The 16,092-nt window shown below is 40.8% G+C and overlaps 1 protein-coding gene across 1 annotated transcript in view; it reads left to right on the top strand.

Annotated features, from left to right (window-relative positions):
- Positions 1-15,825, top strand: part of abcc6a (ATP-binding cassette, sub-family C (CFTR/MRP), member 6a) — a 28,747-nt gene extending 12,922 nt beyond the window's left edge. Inside the window, exons 7-31 of the mRNA XM_086119480.1 lie at positions 215-346; positions 2,057-2,263; positions 3,680-3,857; positions 4,200-4,361; positions 4,448-4,540; positions 5,003-5,206; positions 6,384-6,530; positions 7,143-7,230; positions 7,720-7,789; positions 7,887-8,013; positions 8,110-8,286; positions 8,349-8,516; positions 8,702-8,885; positions 9,252-9,336; positions 9,455-9,572; positions 9,649-9,856; positions 9,983-10,293; positions 10,476-10,675; positions 11,663-11,789; positions 12,051-12,152; positions 12,269-12,415; positions 12,502-12,660; positions 12,805-12,971; positions 13,050-13,244; positions 14,505-15,825. Of these exons, the coding sequence (XP_085975606.1) occupies positions 215-346; positions 2,057-2,263; positions 3,680-3,857; positions 4,200-4,361; positions 4,448-4,540; positions 5,003-5,206; positions 6,384-6,530; positions 7,143-7,230; positions 7,720-7,789; positions 7,887-8,013; positions 8,110-8,286; positions 8,349-8,516; positions 8,702-8,885; positions 9,252-9,336; positions 9,455-9,572; positions 9,649-9,856; positions 9,983-10,293; positions 10,476-10,675; positions 11,663-11,789; positions 12,051-12,152; positions 12,269-12,415; positions 12,502-12,660; positions 12,805-12,971; positions 13,050-13,244; positions 14,505-14,613 (3,865 nt within the window). The 3' untranslated portion in view covers positions 14,614-15,825. The remainder of the gene's footprint in view (positions 1-214; positions 347-2,056; positions 2,264-3,679; positions 3,858-4,199; positions 4,362-4,447; positions 4,541-5,002; positions 5,207-6,383; positions 6,531-7,142; positions 7,231-7,719; positions 7,790-7,886; positions 8,014-8,109; positions 8,287-8,348; positions 8,517-8,701; positions 8,886-9,251; positions 9,337-9,454; positions 9,573-9,648; positions 9,857-9,982; positions 10,294-10,475; positions 10,676-11,662; positions 11,790-12,050; positions 12,153-12,268; positions 12,416-12,501; positions 12,661-12,804; positions 12,972-13,049; positions 13,245-14,504) is intronic.
- The last annotated feature ends 267 nt before the right edge of the window (positions 15,826-16,092 follow it).

Raw genomic sequence — 16,092 nt, 5'->3', positions numbered from 1 at the left:
AAGTCTCCCTTTTTTCACTCAGCCCAGCAACATTTGTACTTGTTTACACGTGTTCGTGTGTGTATGTGTGTGTGTGTGTGTGTGTGTGGGTGTGTGGGTGTGTGTGTGTGTGTGTGTGTGTGTGTGTGTGTGTGTGTGTGTGTGTGTGTGTGTGTGAGTGTCTTCTCTTGATTATTGTATGTGTGAATGAATCATCTTCACATTTGTTCCTCAGACTTGTTGTGAAGGGATATCGCACTCCTCTGGCAGCGGAGGACCTGTGGACGTTGAGAGAGGAAGACACGTCCCATAAAATTATCTCTGTGCTGCAAGAGGACTGGACAGTGGAATGTGCCAAGATTCAAAAGTGAGATAACTTGCACTGAAGATATCCCAAATTGTATTCATGAGCAAGATTCAAAAACACATTCATATTGCATGAAGACACCTTAACTCACATGTACAGTACAATCATTTCCCCGCTTTGAAACACTTCATTCAATTCCCATTATGCCAGGGGTCGGCAACCCAAAATGTTGAAAGAGCCATATAGGACCAAAAAAACCAAAAAACAAATATGTATGGAGCCGCAAAAAAATAAAATCCTTCTATAAAACTTACAATGAAGGAAACAAATGCTGTATGTATGTAGGAGGCTGGACTGTCTCAGAATTGTTTGTTATTCATTCCTTTGTTGTGTGTTCACAAACGCCCCCATAGAATATATTTTGTAATTTCCTCGCTTGATTTTTTGTTTTGGTGCATCATTCTGGCTTTTCTTAGTGTCAGTGAAGTGATCATTAATTTCCGTTTTTCTCAGGCTGTCTTTGAACGCCTCTCGAGTCGAACGAGGAGAGAAGGCACGGAGTCAGGCACACGTGTCTGTGTTTGTGGAGACTGTTAAAGCATAAATAAAGTGTAGGTTTAAAAAAAACACCACCACAGTTCTCCTTTTTCGGAGCTGTAACATGTATCTATATCTATTTGAGCTATATTAGCCTACTATCAAAATCTTTTTCCATTTTCAAACATTTCTATAACGCTCCAGGGAGCCACTAGATGTCGCTAAAGAGTCGCATGTGGCTCCGAAGCCGCGTGTTGCCGACCCCCGCATTATGCCAATGATTAGATAAATCCAGTTTGCAGGCAAAAGCGACAGACAATGCTCATCAATGTGAAAGGGACAGTGTAGCAATTCTTGTTTTGTCAATTTTCAGTCATTTTGTAAAACACACTTCTCATTGTTTCACTGCCATCGTTCTGCTACGTATACCCAAAATAGACATACTTAGTGAGCGGAGTTCCTCAATGCATTTTCAAAGCCGTTTTGCTTATTGCGTGCAGCCAAGTTTTCTGAGATTTCTATTCGGTGAGCCTTTTGCACCTCTACCCTCTCCTCATCTCCAAAAGGGAAAGGTGTTTGTCGCAATACACCCGAAAGTCCAAATGTGTTATAAAACACTAATACGACTCAGCATGTGTTCTCTGTATGCTTGGTTTGGTGGACGTAATTAGCCCCTGGCATTAGTGTAAGCAGTAGTTCCTTGTAATATCACAATAAAAATTTTAATAAGCAAGTGAGAAGATAAATCACCCGATCACAAATTTGCTGGGTAAATGACTACAACATGTGTAGCAAATCCAGTGCACTTACTTTGTCACTTAAGAGAACACTAGAAGTCGTTTGCCATGACATTTTGCTTGCACCTCTGCTGAAGAAAATGGTAGTAGGCTTGCAAAGAGTGGTCCCTCTGAGGCACCCTGGCGCGCGTGCTTCAAAATGCATACACTTTGAACTTTCATTCTGGTAATTCATCACTTGATGGCAGGTGCATTTTACACACCGTAACTCGAAGAGCAATTTCTCAATTAAAGGAATCTTTCTCATTTTTAAAAGAGACAACTGTTAAATTGACCCATTTGGAATTAGTGGTCCGGCAAAGTATGGCTGTGCTAAGATTATATTCATCCTGTCCAATAAATAAAGATGGAGCCAATTTGCTCTATAACAGATAATAATACTGGGCCCCAGCAACAGAGGTCATGTGTGTAACTATGTTTTTCATCTCTATGACAGGCAGGAAAAGGCCTTGACATCAGGTGTGGCACTGGGGAGCAGGTTGCCGGACCAAGCTCAACTCCTCAGGAAGCTTCACAAAGAGCAGAGCTCTGGCTTCTTTCTGCTAAGAACTCTGGCACGCAAATTTGGTCCATACTTCCTTACTGGAACCATGTGTATCATATTGCATGATGCCTTCATGTTTGCTATTCCCCAGGTGTTGAGGTAAGACACAGCAGTTTCTCTTACATGAGAACTTTGGAATAGACTATATGCATCAAAGTACAGGATTTGGACACCTGGATGTACACATGCGGGTACACTGAATTTGCACATGGTTTTACAGTTTGTCCGTGGCATTTTTCTGTCCATCCATTCATCTCATAACATTTACAAGGGGTGGCCTGTTTCACAATCTCTCCTATTTCAGAGGTGTTTGATGAGGATGAGGTTAGAACTTGAACATTCTTTCACGACAAACACATCCAAGCATACCTTTATGGACCTTTCTTTGTGCACCGGGATGTTCTCACAAAACTAGCAACATAGAATTACGGATGGGGGGGGGGGGGGGGCAGGAGGGGGTTCTGTCCTCGACTGATTATTTAATTAATTTTGATTCAGAGGTGTGTCCAAATACTTTTGTCCATATGTCAGTGTATCTTAACAAAGTTAATGCTCTTAGACATTGGAGGCTCCAGCATTACAAATAATAATAATAATAATAATAATAATCTGTTGTGGAGATGTTGTTAACTCACTGTCCAACATAGAGGAGCAAGTCTCAGTTAAAAAACAAAAATAAGGTTTGCGGAATGTTGCAATTATGTAAGTCATTATATTTAGCAATAGAAACTGTTGACTTAGTGCTGTTGAGACACATTTCCAGTGCCTGCGTCCCACAAACCCAGTGACACCGAGTTCAATGTGCTGCGTAAAGCAGCTGCCAAAATCTCCAAACCGCAAGTTGGATTGAACCTACCTGGATGGGATTCAATTGGATAGAAAGAGATGTCCTTGTTATGAGGATTTATCAAAATACAGCGAGCAAAAAATATCACGTTCAAATTTAAACTCGGATATAAATAATTACCGTATTTTATCCCGGATACCAATGTCATCGTTGTGTTTTATAGCTATTTGTGTCAAAGACAACTAAACAAAACTCCGCAATCTGGCAACAATGAAAACAAGTCAAGGCCCCCTCTGACCATACTGTATTCCAGTGGTGGGACTGGAATGTTGTTTTTGAGGCACAAAGACTGAATTATTTGAAGTGTTAATTAGGGTCATGGATTTGTAAGCAAGAAGTAGACGAAACCACAGGCCTTTTGCCTCAGTAACTTACACAGCATAGGTCTCGGAGTGGCACAGACACAGACAGACCACAATAAGACAGTTGCTGGCATGGTGTGAGGGCAGGCTGGCTGCAGGCTGAGCAATGTTGCGCAAACAAAGCCGCTTTGTTTTAATTGAATTGAAGTGAATTTGTGTGACAGTCACTCGTCACATAGAAGTCTGTATCAGAATCATGTTGATAGTGAAACCGTATCTCTTCCTTTTTGATTTGTGTCAGCTGTGCGTGCAAATGTGCAAATTCTGCTTTTGAGCCATCCAGTTCTATCTTCTCTATGTTTTCAGTCTTCTCCTGGGCTTTATGAGAGATGAGGAAGCGCCATTGTGGAAGGGCTACTTCTACGCCACTCTCATGTTCCTGCTCTCATGCCTCCAGTCCCTCTTCAACCATCAGTACATGTACACTTGCTTCACAGTGGGAATGAGGGTCAAGACAGCTGTTATGGGCCTGGTTTACAGGAAGGTGAGCATTGTATATCCTTATCCACAACTTTAAACCAGATTAAGACAGATTTCTAGGTACTGTAACGAAAAGGTTACAGTGCACACTGTACACTATCTGGACAAAGATATTTGCACTGTGCGTCGTGTTGCCCAAATGAAGACTTAGCATTCAATGTGATGTGCGGTCAAGATGTCTCGCCCAAACCCGTTCATTCATTCATTTACAAGAGATTTTTACCAAGACACTTGTCCATGTAGGGTACCATTCACATCCATAAATCAGCATAAATCTTCACTTGAAAAAAAAAGTACCTGTATGACAGTGTATTCAACAATAATGTCTCTTTTGTTATCAATGCAGTCTTTGGTGATCAACAGCGCTGCCAGGAGGACCTGCACTGTTGGAGAAATTGTCAATCTGGTTTCAGCAGATACTCAGAAGCTTATGGATTTTGTCGTCTACTTCAACGCTGTCTGGCTAGCCCCTATTGAAATTGCCCTTTGTCTTTTCTTCCTGTGGCAAGTATGTGAATGTAGAATGTTATGTGTCTGGTTTGTCGGACTGATACTTTTACTACTACTAACCATTGTTTACCTTCCTTTTGGCAGCACCTTGGACCATCAGCTTTGGCAGGAATTGCCACGGTCATCCTCATTTTCCCACTGAATGGACTGATAGCAAAGAAAAGAAGCAAGCTGCAGGTAAAATTATCATTTGAATAATAATAAAATAGGAATCTTTCTTCTTTTCTTTCAGAGCAGCTCTAGTGTTGCATGTTGGGTCCAGATTGTCACAGCTGGTTTAGATAGCAGCTGAGGAGCCATGTGGGTTTGGGGCCACTTTGTCTTGTCTTTTGTCAGTCCACCCTTGAAACCGTGACGACAACAATGACTGGAAAATGCAGTCACACACGACTTTGAATTTCTCTGAGACATGTGGTTTTAAGAGCTAGAAGTCGTAATTTAGGAAAACCAGCATCAGATTGTGACCACATTTCTGGCACTTGATTGGAGACTTGTCATGAATTATTACAATATTCATAAATTTAATTATATTCAGAAAAGCCTGTGACACCCAACTGTGACAATAGATCTATGCTCACAAAGATTCTTTGGATTTCCCTGACCTCTTTTTTTTTTTTTTTTTTTTTTTGTGGTTAACAGGAGATTCAAATGAAGTTCATGGATGGCCGAATCAAACTAATGAACGAGATCCTGAATGGGATAAAGATTCTGAAGTTCTACGCCTGGGAGAAGGCCTTCCTGGAGCAGGTCTTGGGTTATAGAGAAAAAGAGCTAAAGGCCCTGAAGAAGTCCCAGATCCTTTATTCTATCTCCATTGCATCTTTCAATTCCTCTTCTTTCATGGTAAGAGCACTGGACTCAACAGATGGTATTTTTTTTTTGTCAACAAAGCACCGCAAAAACACAAAAGCCATCATTAAATATCCATCCATCCATCCATCCATTTTCCGATGCGCTTATTCTCATAAGGGTCGCGGAGAGTGCTGGAGCCTATCCCAGCCGTCTTCGGACAGTAGGTGAACCGGTTGCCAGCCAATCGCAGGACACACACAGACAAACAATCCATGCTCACACGCACACCTCGAGACAATTTAGAGTATGCAATCAGTCTGCCATGCATGTTTTTTTTGGAATGTGGGAGGAAACTGGATGACCCAGAGAAAACCCATGCAGGCCTGGGGAGAACATGCAAACTCCACAAAAAGAGGCCGGAGCTGGAATTGAACCCAGTACCTCTGCACTGTGAGGTCGACGCGCTAACCACTGGACCACCAGGCTGCCCTATCATTAAATATACACACCCTATATCTTTCTATAAGTCACTCTGGAGTATAAGTTACATATTTCTGCAGGAAATTTATTTGACAAAAACCAAGACCAAGAATAGCAGAGTTCGGACTCACACCCCAAATCCCCGTCCCCAAATTGTGGGTGCTTTCGGAAATACGCACTGAGCGCGTTGTTCAAATGTGCCGTTCAGTTTTTTGGAGTGCCCCAAAAAAGGAGTGCCCGATGCCAGGGCATTCATAGAGTACAGATGGAAACAGTTCAAGCACAAGCTGCTGATTGGTTTAAAACATAGGCTGCGTTCAGAAAATAACAGGGGGGTGGCGTTTTCAGTTTAGGTGCCGTACTTGGGACAGGCAGCCAAATACAAAAAACAATAAATAAAAGAAACAAAATTGTATACTTTTCAGTCTCACAGACCGCCATGAAATGACAATTGGCTGTCGCTAACAAGGGCTCTCGTGGGTCAGCCTGAAATACTGACGGAAAGCCCACCTGTGTAAATGAATGAACTATTCGCAGCAAAGAATTTTGACCAAGCCTACTCACACCATCATGTTCCTTTTTATTTTCCACACATGCCTACAAATGTTTATTATTTGCGTATTTATGTTATTGGACATTACCTTTGTATCTTTGATGGACTGTTGGTTAGTGGTTTGATTTGCTGCTCATGATGAAACAAAAATGCTGCAACTACATTTTTTAAATCGAATGTGTTGCCGTCCTCCAGATTGCGTTTGCGATGTTTGGAGTCTACGTAATGCTTGATGACAAAAACATCCTGGATGCGCAGAAAGTGTTTGTTTCAATGGCACTTATCAACATTCTGAAGACCCCACTAAGCCAGCTTCCATTTGCAATAAGCACAACCATGCAGGTAGGCATAATATTATTGTCAAGATCATTGTTTTTAGGCTCCCATAATGCTTTCATAAATAAACTACTGAGTTATCAATTTAACACTCTGCTTTTTTAAATGTGGATGTATCCTCTACAATATGTCTATATTAACTAAACATGTGGCTACATCTAAATCATCAAATGACACTTTTTTGCATCACAGTATGTTGAATGATTTTATCAACAGATACATTGCCAGACAACAGTCCGACTGCAATTATCAAATCTCTTCTCGGTCACTGTGTCAATAATTTCAATTGGTCTGTAGTACAAATTTTGGATGATGGAACTCAATTCATACGAATTTGAGACAGCCTCTGGTAAGGCAAAGGTACCCGGGAAAAATGCAGAAAAGAGCTTGACTCAAATCTGAAGGCAAGTGGCGTAAAACAAAATTGCTGAATAATTATGCTCTTAACTGGTTTCCACCCCTGAACTTTTTAAACATCTCTGGCTAAATTAAAACATCTCCGGCAGAGCCATTCAAAACTTTGAAACAGCTCTATTAGATCTCATAGATTTTACAAGAGATCATAATGTTGTGGCCGGCCCGTGTATGTCAAAGGATAAACTATTTTCTCCGTTCCAGGCTGTGATTTCACTAAAACGTCTGGGAAAATATCTGTGCTCAGAGGAACTCAAAGAGGACAATGTCTTAAAGGCCTCATTAGGTTCTGGTAAGAACCCCACCTACGTTTGAATGATTAAACTGGATGAATGAACTGCTATTTTCCTTATAAAAACTGTTAAAATAAACGTGGGCATGCCGCAAGATTTAGTTGTTTGTGTTATGTTGAGCACAACAGTTTGACATAAATGATGTGCACTGTCACCTCCTGGGCCTCCAGGATGACAGACAGACAAAGTAATGACAGGATGCTCCCATTTAGTGGTCGAACATAAATCAGCACAAGATTTCAAACTTTTGATTTATGGTGAGACAAATTAGACAAACATGCTCCACTTTTCTGTCTCACATCTGTCAACACTCGCTCACAGTCTGGAATTCGTACGCTGGAGTAAATCTACTTATAATTACAGCCTGAGAGACAGCTGATGAATCTCTTGAAGGGACATTTCTGTAAACATTTTATTTTGGTATTTGGGATTAAAGATCATGACAGGTATTCAGCGTTTGATTGCACATTTTATTTGCTTCTGCTTAGACGGGGAAGATGTGCTGATTGAAAATGGAACTTTTAGCTGGTCTGCGGAGGGCCCTCCATGTCTGAAAAAGTAAGAGCTATCAACATGGCTAATTTAAAAAAAAAAAGACAAAATCCATAAGAGGCTCGGGAGTGACAAACAGGACATTTGTTGTTGCTATTTACAGAATCTCCATCCAAGTGCCGCGGGGTTCGCTTGTGGCTGTGGTTGGACATGTGGGCAGCGGAAAGTCATCTTTATTGTCTGCCATGCTTGGAGAAACAGAGAAGAGAAGCGGCCGTGTCGCTGTGAAGGTATGACACAGTATTCTCCACAGTCAAGCCCTCACTGTGTTTGTATCTGTAAATATGTTAATGCCTTGAGCCTCTCTCTGATATATCTCTTTGAAGGGTTCGACAGCATATGTGCCCCAGCAAGCCTGGATACAAAATGCCACAGTCCAAGACAATATAATTTTTGGCCGTGAAAAGCTGAAGACGTGGTACCACCGTGTGTTGGAGGCCTGCGCCCTGGTGCCTGACCTTAACATCCTACCTGCTGGAGATGCAACAGAAATTGGAGAGAAGGTAAAGATGATTTATTGTACTCTTAATTTCGATGAGCGTTGCCTCACAGTCCTCCCTTACAGGGGCTAAACCTCTCAGGTGGACAGAAGCAGAGAGTGAGCTTGGCCAGAGCTGTCTATCGGAAGGCAGATGTGTACCTGCTGGATGACCCACTTTCTGCTGTTGACGCACACGTCGGTCAGCACATCTTTGACAAAGTCATCGGACCCAAAGGAGTGCTTAGAGACAAGGTAGAGTCCAACTGAGTTCCCGTAGAGAGATTGTGGTTCCACGACACCTCAACCACGAACAAGAATGTGGCCTTCATTGTTGTTCTAACAAAACAAAAACCGCCACTTTGGCAGCATTTAGTCTTCAGACAGCCACAGTGTACTGTTGCACTCATCCAATTTCTCTCACTTGTGTGGCTCTCCAGACCCGTATCCTGGTGACCCATGGGACGAGCTTCTTGCCGCAAGCTGATCTCATCCTTGTCCTCGTAAACGGAGAAATCACAGAGAGCGGATCTTACCAAGAACTCCTCAGCCGCCGCGGCGCCTTTGCATATTTCATCCATACGTTTGCTAGCACCGACCGTAAAGAAAGTGCCATACAAAGAGGTGACAAGTCTAGCCATCTTCAAAATATTTGAAATGTGTCTTTCTGTACAGCCTAAAAAAGCAATTCATTTACTGTTTGACTTGAACAACATGCAGTTTAGCTTCATGAGGGAGTTAAGATATCGGCTCTCAGTATGATGAAGTGCAGTTTGACAGCTGTAAACTACACCGACAATAATGAACCATTTTATATTAATACAGTGGTTTCAATCAAAACTGAGCATTATCATCTTTGCGAAGGTGTTTTTGAAATATAGTTTTTGAATTCCATTAGAATGTTCAAGCGGTCTTCACATTGTGGCTGATCAGCATGTAATAGCACAAATACTGTAACCTATAATAATGCAAAACATGACTTTCTCATAGCTGGCTCGAGGAGGTCCAATGCTCGCCTGAGTATGGTTGATTTCATGCCATTCTCCAGAGACTTGTCTCAGGAGCAGCTTATTGGGTAGGAAAAGCAGAGCACCCTAAAACTACAGGACTGCCATCTTGCTTTGACACAATCGAAGCAAGGCTCTTATTCAATTCAATGAAACTGACTTCTGCTCTCTCCTTTTTCGGCCCAGGGGTGACACAACAAATACAAACTTGCAGAATATGGAGCCTGTGTCTGAAACAGAGCAGGAACAGGTTCCTGAGGAGCTTGGCAAGCTCACAGAGGTTGATAAGGCTCACACTGGACGAGTAAGACTGGTTAATAATTCAAAGATTCCTTTAAAAAAAATGTTGACTGATGATTTTTCCCCTCCCCTCATTACAGGTGAGGCTGGAGATGTACCAAAAGTATTTTAAGACAATAGGCCTGGCCATCATCATTCCAATTGTCTTCCTGTACGCATTTCAGCAGGGAGCCTCGCTGGCCTACAACTATTGGCTAAGCATGTGGGCTGATGACCCAATAGTTAACGGTACCCAGATTAATGCCGACCTGAAACTGTCTGTCTTTGGAGCACTGGGCTTTGTTCAAGGTAATGTGCCATTATTTGACTGAAAACTTAAAAAATCCTGTTATTTCCGTTTTTATTTTATTGTTTTGTACTGTGGAAGCAATGTTCTGTAGTAAACATAACCAAACATATTTTTTGTCTCCTCAGGCGTTGCGGTCTTTGGTACCACTGTAGCTATCTCCATCTGCGGCATCATAGCCTCCCGCCACTTGCACATGGACCTACTACTCAATGTGCTGCATTCACCTATGTCTTTCTTTGAATGCACGCCCAGCGGCAACTTGCTCAACCGCTTTGCCAAAGAAATTGACGCTATTGACTGCATGGTGCCCGAGGGCCTGAAGATGATGCTGAGCTACGTCTTTAAACTCATGGAGGTGTGCATCATTGTGCTCATGGCAACACCCTTTGCTGCTGTGATCATCTTGCCTCTCGCATTTCTCTACGCCTTTGTGCAGGTAACGTCCCATCCCAAATTTCAACACCCAACTCAGGATTTTGAGTTTTCACACGACTGAGACGTTTTACCGTGTTATAGAAAAGTTGATTGCACGAGTTCACTGTGAATTCTGGGGAACCCCCAAGCGCCCTATCTTGATGCTGTTATTAATATGTTTCATTTACCCCCTGTGGGCTACAGAGCTTCTACGTTGCCACATCCTGTCAGCTGAGGAGGCTAGAAGCTGTGAGCCGCTCCCCCATCTACACCCACTTCAATGAGACGGTCCAGGGCGCCAGCGTCATCCGGGCCTTTGGCGATCAGTCACGGTTCATTCTGCAGGCCAATGACAGGGTAGATTTCAACCAGACCTCCTACTTCCCCCGATTTGTTGCCACCCGGTCAGTATCCGTCCTGAATATAATGTGCTGTCTCTTTTAAAAAAAATTTAGGAAGTACAATGACTGCCACATGTTTCAGACTATACGTTGCTCCACAGCATAAGTCGCACTAGTCAAAAAATGCATCATGAAGAAGAAAAAATATAGATATAAGTCACTCCAGAGTATGAATTGCTTTTTGGGGAAAATGTATATCACAAAAAACAAGACCAGGAACAGTAGAGCTTGGACTCACACCCAAAATGCCCCTTTGCTGCTGTGCAGTAAATCCTTGTTGTCTTTTGAGTACCGTATTGGCCTGAATATAAGACGGTGTTTTTGGCATTGAAATAAGACTGAAAAAGTGGGGGTCGTCTTATATTCGAGGTCTAGACATTATACCCATTCACGATGCTAGATGGCGCCAGATACCATTGAAGCGAATGCTGAACTTGACTCCCCAGGCCAAAGCGAACCCGTCACAAGAATAAAAATAAAAATAGCGGTAGCACGAAGAAGAAAAATAAAAAATAGAAGAGAAGAAAAGAGAAGAAAAAAATAGAAGAGATAACAGAAAATGGAGAAATGTAGCGACAATCTGGAGAAAAATGGGTCGAAGATCGGCCAGGTTAACCGGCAGCTGAAGAGAAGTTATGATATAATTTACATTTCAAAAATCAGAAGCCATTCATTTACAAATGTGATTGCACTTTAGTTTACATATTTAAATGTTCAGATATTAAGATTTGAATGAAGCAAAATAACATGCTTTTTCTCTCAACTATATTGTTAGAATCATTTGTTTCAGATGTACTGTAATTATTTTCTGTATAAAAATTAATTTGGTGTTCAAAAAGTCTTTTTTCAAACTTGAGTCTTGAAAAAGAGGGGGCCCGTCTTATATTCGGGCCAATGCGGTAATACTTAGGGCTAAAACTATTTCAAGCATACCTTGGTTAGTTTCATTGTTAGTCAATGAGGACAATTCAATTTGTGTTTCATCCACAGATGGCTGGCAGTCAATTTGGAGTTTGTTGGTAATGGAGTGGTGTTAGCAGCTGCCATTCTGTCCGTAATGGGGAGGGACACCCTGAGTCCCGGCATTGTGGGATTGGCTGTGTCCCATTCCCTCCAGGTAAGAGGCTTTGCTTCTGCTGTACTGTCTTAATAATATGTTCATAAACCACAGAGGTCGAGCAGCAAGTGGCAATTACGGATGAAATACGCTCACTGTTAAATTAAAAGCCTCAGGACAGCCACCCGGAATTTTTGTTTTAGCAAAAAACGTAATGAACACATACCTGTAAGGCTAATACTGTATGTTCATTTTCAGAATCAGTGAATGTTTCTTAGTTGTAATGATAATAAACTGATTTGATTGTGCTGCGTTTTGCAGGTGACTGCAATCCTGAGTTGGATTGTTAGATCGTGGACTGATGTGGAAAACAACATTGTTTCTGTGGAAAGAGTAAATGAGTATGCTGACACTGCGAAGGAGGTCAGCGTTTCCACCACACATGCACTTTCTTCAAAATGGCTTTTGTTTGTCTTTTTTTTTTCAAAAATGAAATTATGCACCACAGTGACTTATTTCATTCTCTTCACATCATACAGGCCAGCTGGAGTATAGAAGACAGTGTGTTGCCTCTGTCTTGGCCCCAGACAGGCACGATAGAGTTCCAGGACTACGGGTTACAGTACCGCAAAGGCCTGGAGTTGGCTTTGAAAGGCATTACCTTGCAGATTCATGAAAGAGAGAAGGTGAGTCCTTTTAAATCATGTGATCTTTACCTAAAGAAGCTCGTATGGGACTTTGTGAGACATTAAACCTGTCTAATGTGTTCCAGGTGGGCATTGTGGGAAGGACGGGAGCTGGGAAGTCCTCACTTGCCCTGGGAATATTTAGAATCTTAGAAGCAGCAAAGGGAAAGATCTTTATTGATGGAGTCGACATAGCCAACATTGGACTCCATGATCTTCGGTCACGCATAACTATCATTCCCCAGGTAAGTTATTAACAATTGAAACTGAGCTCTGTCTTCCCGCACATGAACTGTTGACATTACATCAAATACGGTGACACTATATGAAAGGAATAATAACAAATCGATATGATCTGTGACCAAAATTATCTGTGGGTCTTTTTTCAGGACCCTGTGCTGTTCTCGGGCTCCCTCCGGATGAACCTTGATCCGTTTGACACTTACACCGATGAAGAAGTCTGGAGTTCATTAGAGCTTGCTCACCTCAAGAACTTTGTGTCCAACCTTCCTGATAAACTCAACCATGAATGCTCAGAAGGAGGAGAAAACCTCAGGTACACGTGAATGTTACATGTTGCATAACCCAGTTAATATGGGTTCTTACCTTCTCCAAATCGTTATCATCTGTGTAGCTTGGGTCAGCGCCAACTGGTCTGCCTTGCAAGAGCCTTGCTGAGGAAAACAAAAATCTTGGTTTTGGATGAGGCAACAGCTGCTGTGGACCTGGAAACTGACACTCTGATCCAATCCACAATTCGCACCCAGTTTGAAGACTGCACTGTCCTTACCATCGCTCATCGCCTTAACACTATCATGGATTACACAAGGTATGCTATCAATTTCATGGAGAATGAAAATAGAATACACATTTTGTCTTTTCCATCCGGGATGAACAAATTACTATCCAACAATCTTTTTTTTTAGAGGCCTGCGACATTTACTAATTTCACAAAATTAACCCCAGGGACCTGAAGCAAAGGTTTTATTCAACAATAAAAATACGACCATACTGCATAACAAGGGATGTTGAATATCGGGCTGCAGCTATCGAATATTTCAGCATTTGAATATCCTACTGAAATTCTATTCAATAATTGTGTATTCAGCAAAACAAAATATTTCCTTTTCTTTTAATGAAATCAACAGTTTGATTTCTGAAATTAACATTGTGTATTGCAGCAAACTGTATTTTATTGCATAAAAATGTTTTCAGCGGCACAACTTTAAACAAATACATATTTAAACTTAAACTTAAATTTCTTGTATCAAAAACAGGTGTTAATTTTTTTTTAAAAACGCTTTTAAACATCCTTTTTCCACTATCACTTAAGTAGTTAGCATTTTAGCATTAGCATGCAACATAATGAAACAAAAGGTTCATGGCTGTGCGTTTATGAGTTTCGACCAGCTAACTAGGAATACGAATAAGACAAATATCCTTTAAATATAGTTTTGGAAGTGTTCAAACTACAATAAAGATATGTCAAGAGGAAACAGGTGAGATGGTAAACTATATTAAATTTTGATTGATGTTCTCAGTGTTTGGATGATTCACTTGTTACATAATAATCCTCAAGAAAAGTTTAAGGGCACTCGAAATAGATACCCAGAAAATCCTCTAATTCATACAGTTTAGTTGGTGAGAAACATATTTTTTAAAAATTGTGATAAATGTGAGTTAGTGAACTTAAGCTGTCAGGTAACTGTAACTGATCTCAAAAGCAGGACAAAGTGGTCTTTTTACACAATTTACCTTTTGTAAAAATGTAATGAAAGTACGGCGCGGGGGCGGGCATCTTTTTGGGGGGTGAGGGGGGCATTTCTATTCATTCCATACAAATAATTCAGTTACAGCAGTAAATAGCATCAATTGTCATTGTTTGTTCCACTTTGTGCTCTCTAACAAGTCAATCTTAATGTACATTGCTCTTTTTTTTCTTGGTTCTGAATGTGGAGTCCTGATTCTGCTGCTGTTCAATAAATAAAATCATAAAATTAATAAAGGTTGATTACAATATATCATTTGGCCAGTAAATGTAAATGTTGGTGACACTTAAAGCGTTCCCCCTTCTTGCTGTGTTGTACAGAGTGATTGTTATGGACCGAGGCCACATCTCTGAGATGGATTCTCCAACCAACCTGATTGCACAGCAGGGACAGTTCTTCCGCATGTGCCGGGAAGCTGGGCTAGTCTAGGACCATGGTGCTTGTGTGCAAACTCGGCACCTTTTTTTTCCCATGGCTTTTCAACAAAAGTTGAATTGGCCCTTCCAAGCTTTGTGGCAGCTCAACTGAGGGCATTGTCAACGAGGGTCCAGAGATGCTACCAATATAGTACCAGGTTTCTGACAACATATGAACATGCTGTCCTGAATCAGGGGGAAAAAAAACAACTCAGATGATCAACCTCTAAATGAAGCTACAGTGGATTGCTGGGAGCGTGCAAGGGATAAATAATGGATGCAAAGAGTTCATTCTATTTAAGGCTTAAGGCAAAGCCTGGAATGAGAGAGGACCACAATTTATATGGATTGTTATTCCTGTTGTTAATGGGAGCAGTATTATTGACGTGTCATTAAGCACATGACACATATTTAATGTTTTCTCAGGCTTTGATGTTGATGTTTACTAAGCCTTGAATGCCAAAAAGAGGTCATGTGCATTTATATACTGCTTTGTTTTTCAAGAACGAGGACAGAAATGACTCTGACATACTGACCAACTGGAGGGTTCAACCTTGCGAATGTGAGGGATTTGAGGTTTTCAGAGCCTTCAGAAATGAGTTTGAAGTAGCCAATTTAGATTATTTTTATATCAGAGAATAGGAGGAAAACAATTGGGTGAGCCAAGTCATTGCGCAGGCAGTTGTTTATTTCTGTCAAAGTAAACATATAAAGTCCAAAGAAATGTTGTTGGTCAGATTTAACCTGATGCCTATATGTGAAAACCCACATTGAATGAAGAGAATGTCTCTTCTCAACAATGGTAATAAATCTCTGTGAGTGAATTTCTCTCCACCACCGCACAACTCAGGCCATACATATATATACTGTATATGTGGAGAGAGATTTCACTATTGTTCTATTTTTTTGGTTGTTGTTGTTTGTTTGTTTTTTGCTGACGGTACAAAGTGTAGATAGTACTCAACGACCTTTATCCTTGATTCAAAGAATTATGAGCTTTTTGCGGAGAAAAGTCAGGATGCTGTTTTTGTCTTACTGGTTTAGACAATCTTTTCAAAGAGAAACCATATAGTTTATTTATGTGGTATTTCAAAAACCTGTCCTTACAATACAGAGGATTGTATTATATTTATAGTTTTTATAACAAGCTGTTTTCATTTTTCACTGACTAATTACGATTAATGTATTGTTGTATGCGTTGTGCTGAATAATAAACATGTATTTGATTCAACAGCATGAGTGTGTTGCACTTAATATTTGTTAAAGAACATCAATAACTTCATTAAAACAATGAATCATCAAGGAAAGGAAATACTAAATAAAATGTAATGGCCTGAGGCTTTTAAGCATTACTCTGAAAGTCTGTCATGCTAATTTACTGTATAATAATTAGCAATCGTGGGAAGTCTGTACTTAAATGGATTTTTAAGGTATCTGCACTTTACTAGTATTTATTCGACATTTTTTTATTTTTACTTCAGGCATTTAACAT

The sequence above is a fragment of the Hippocampus guttulatus genome, chromosome 9 (genome assembly GCF_054856545.1).
Source record: "Hippocampus guttulatus isolate MCC_2025c chromosome 9, RoL_Hgut_1.0, whole genome shotgun sequence".
Lineage (NCBI taxonomy): Eukaryota > Metazoa > Chordata > Actinopteri > Syngnathiformes > Syngnathidae > Hippocampus > Hippocampus guttulatus.
This window is presented reverse-complemented; position numbering and strand designations above follow the sequence as displayed.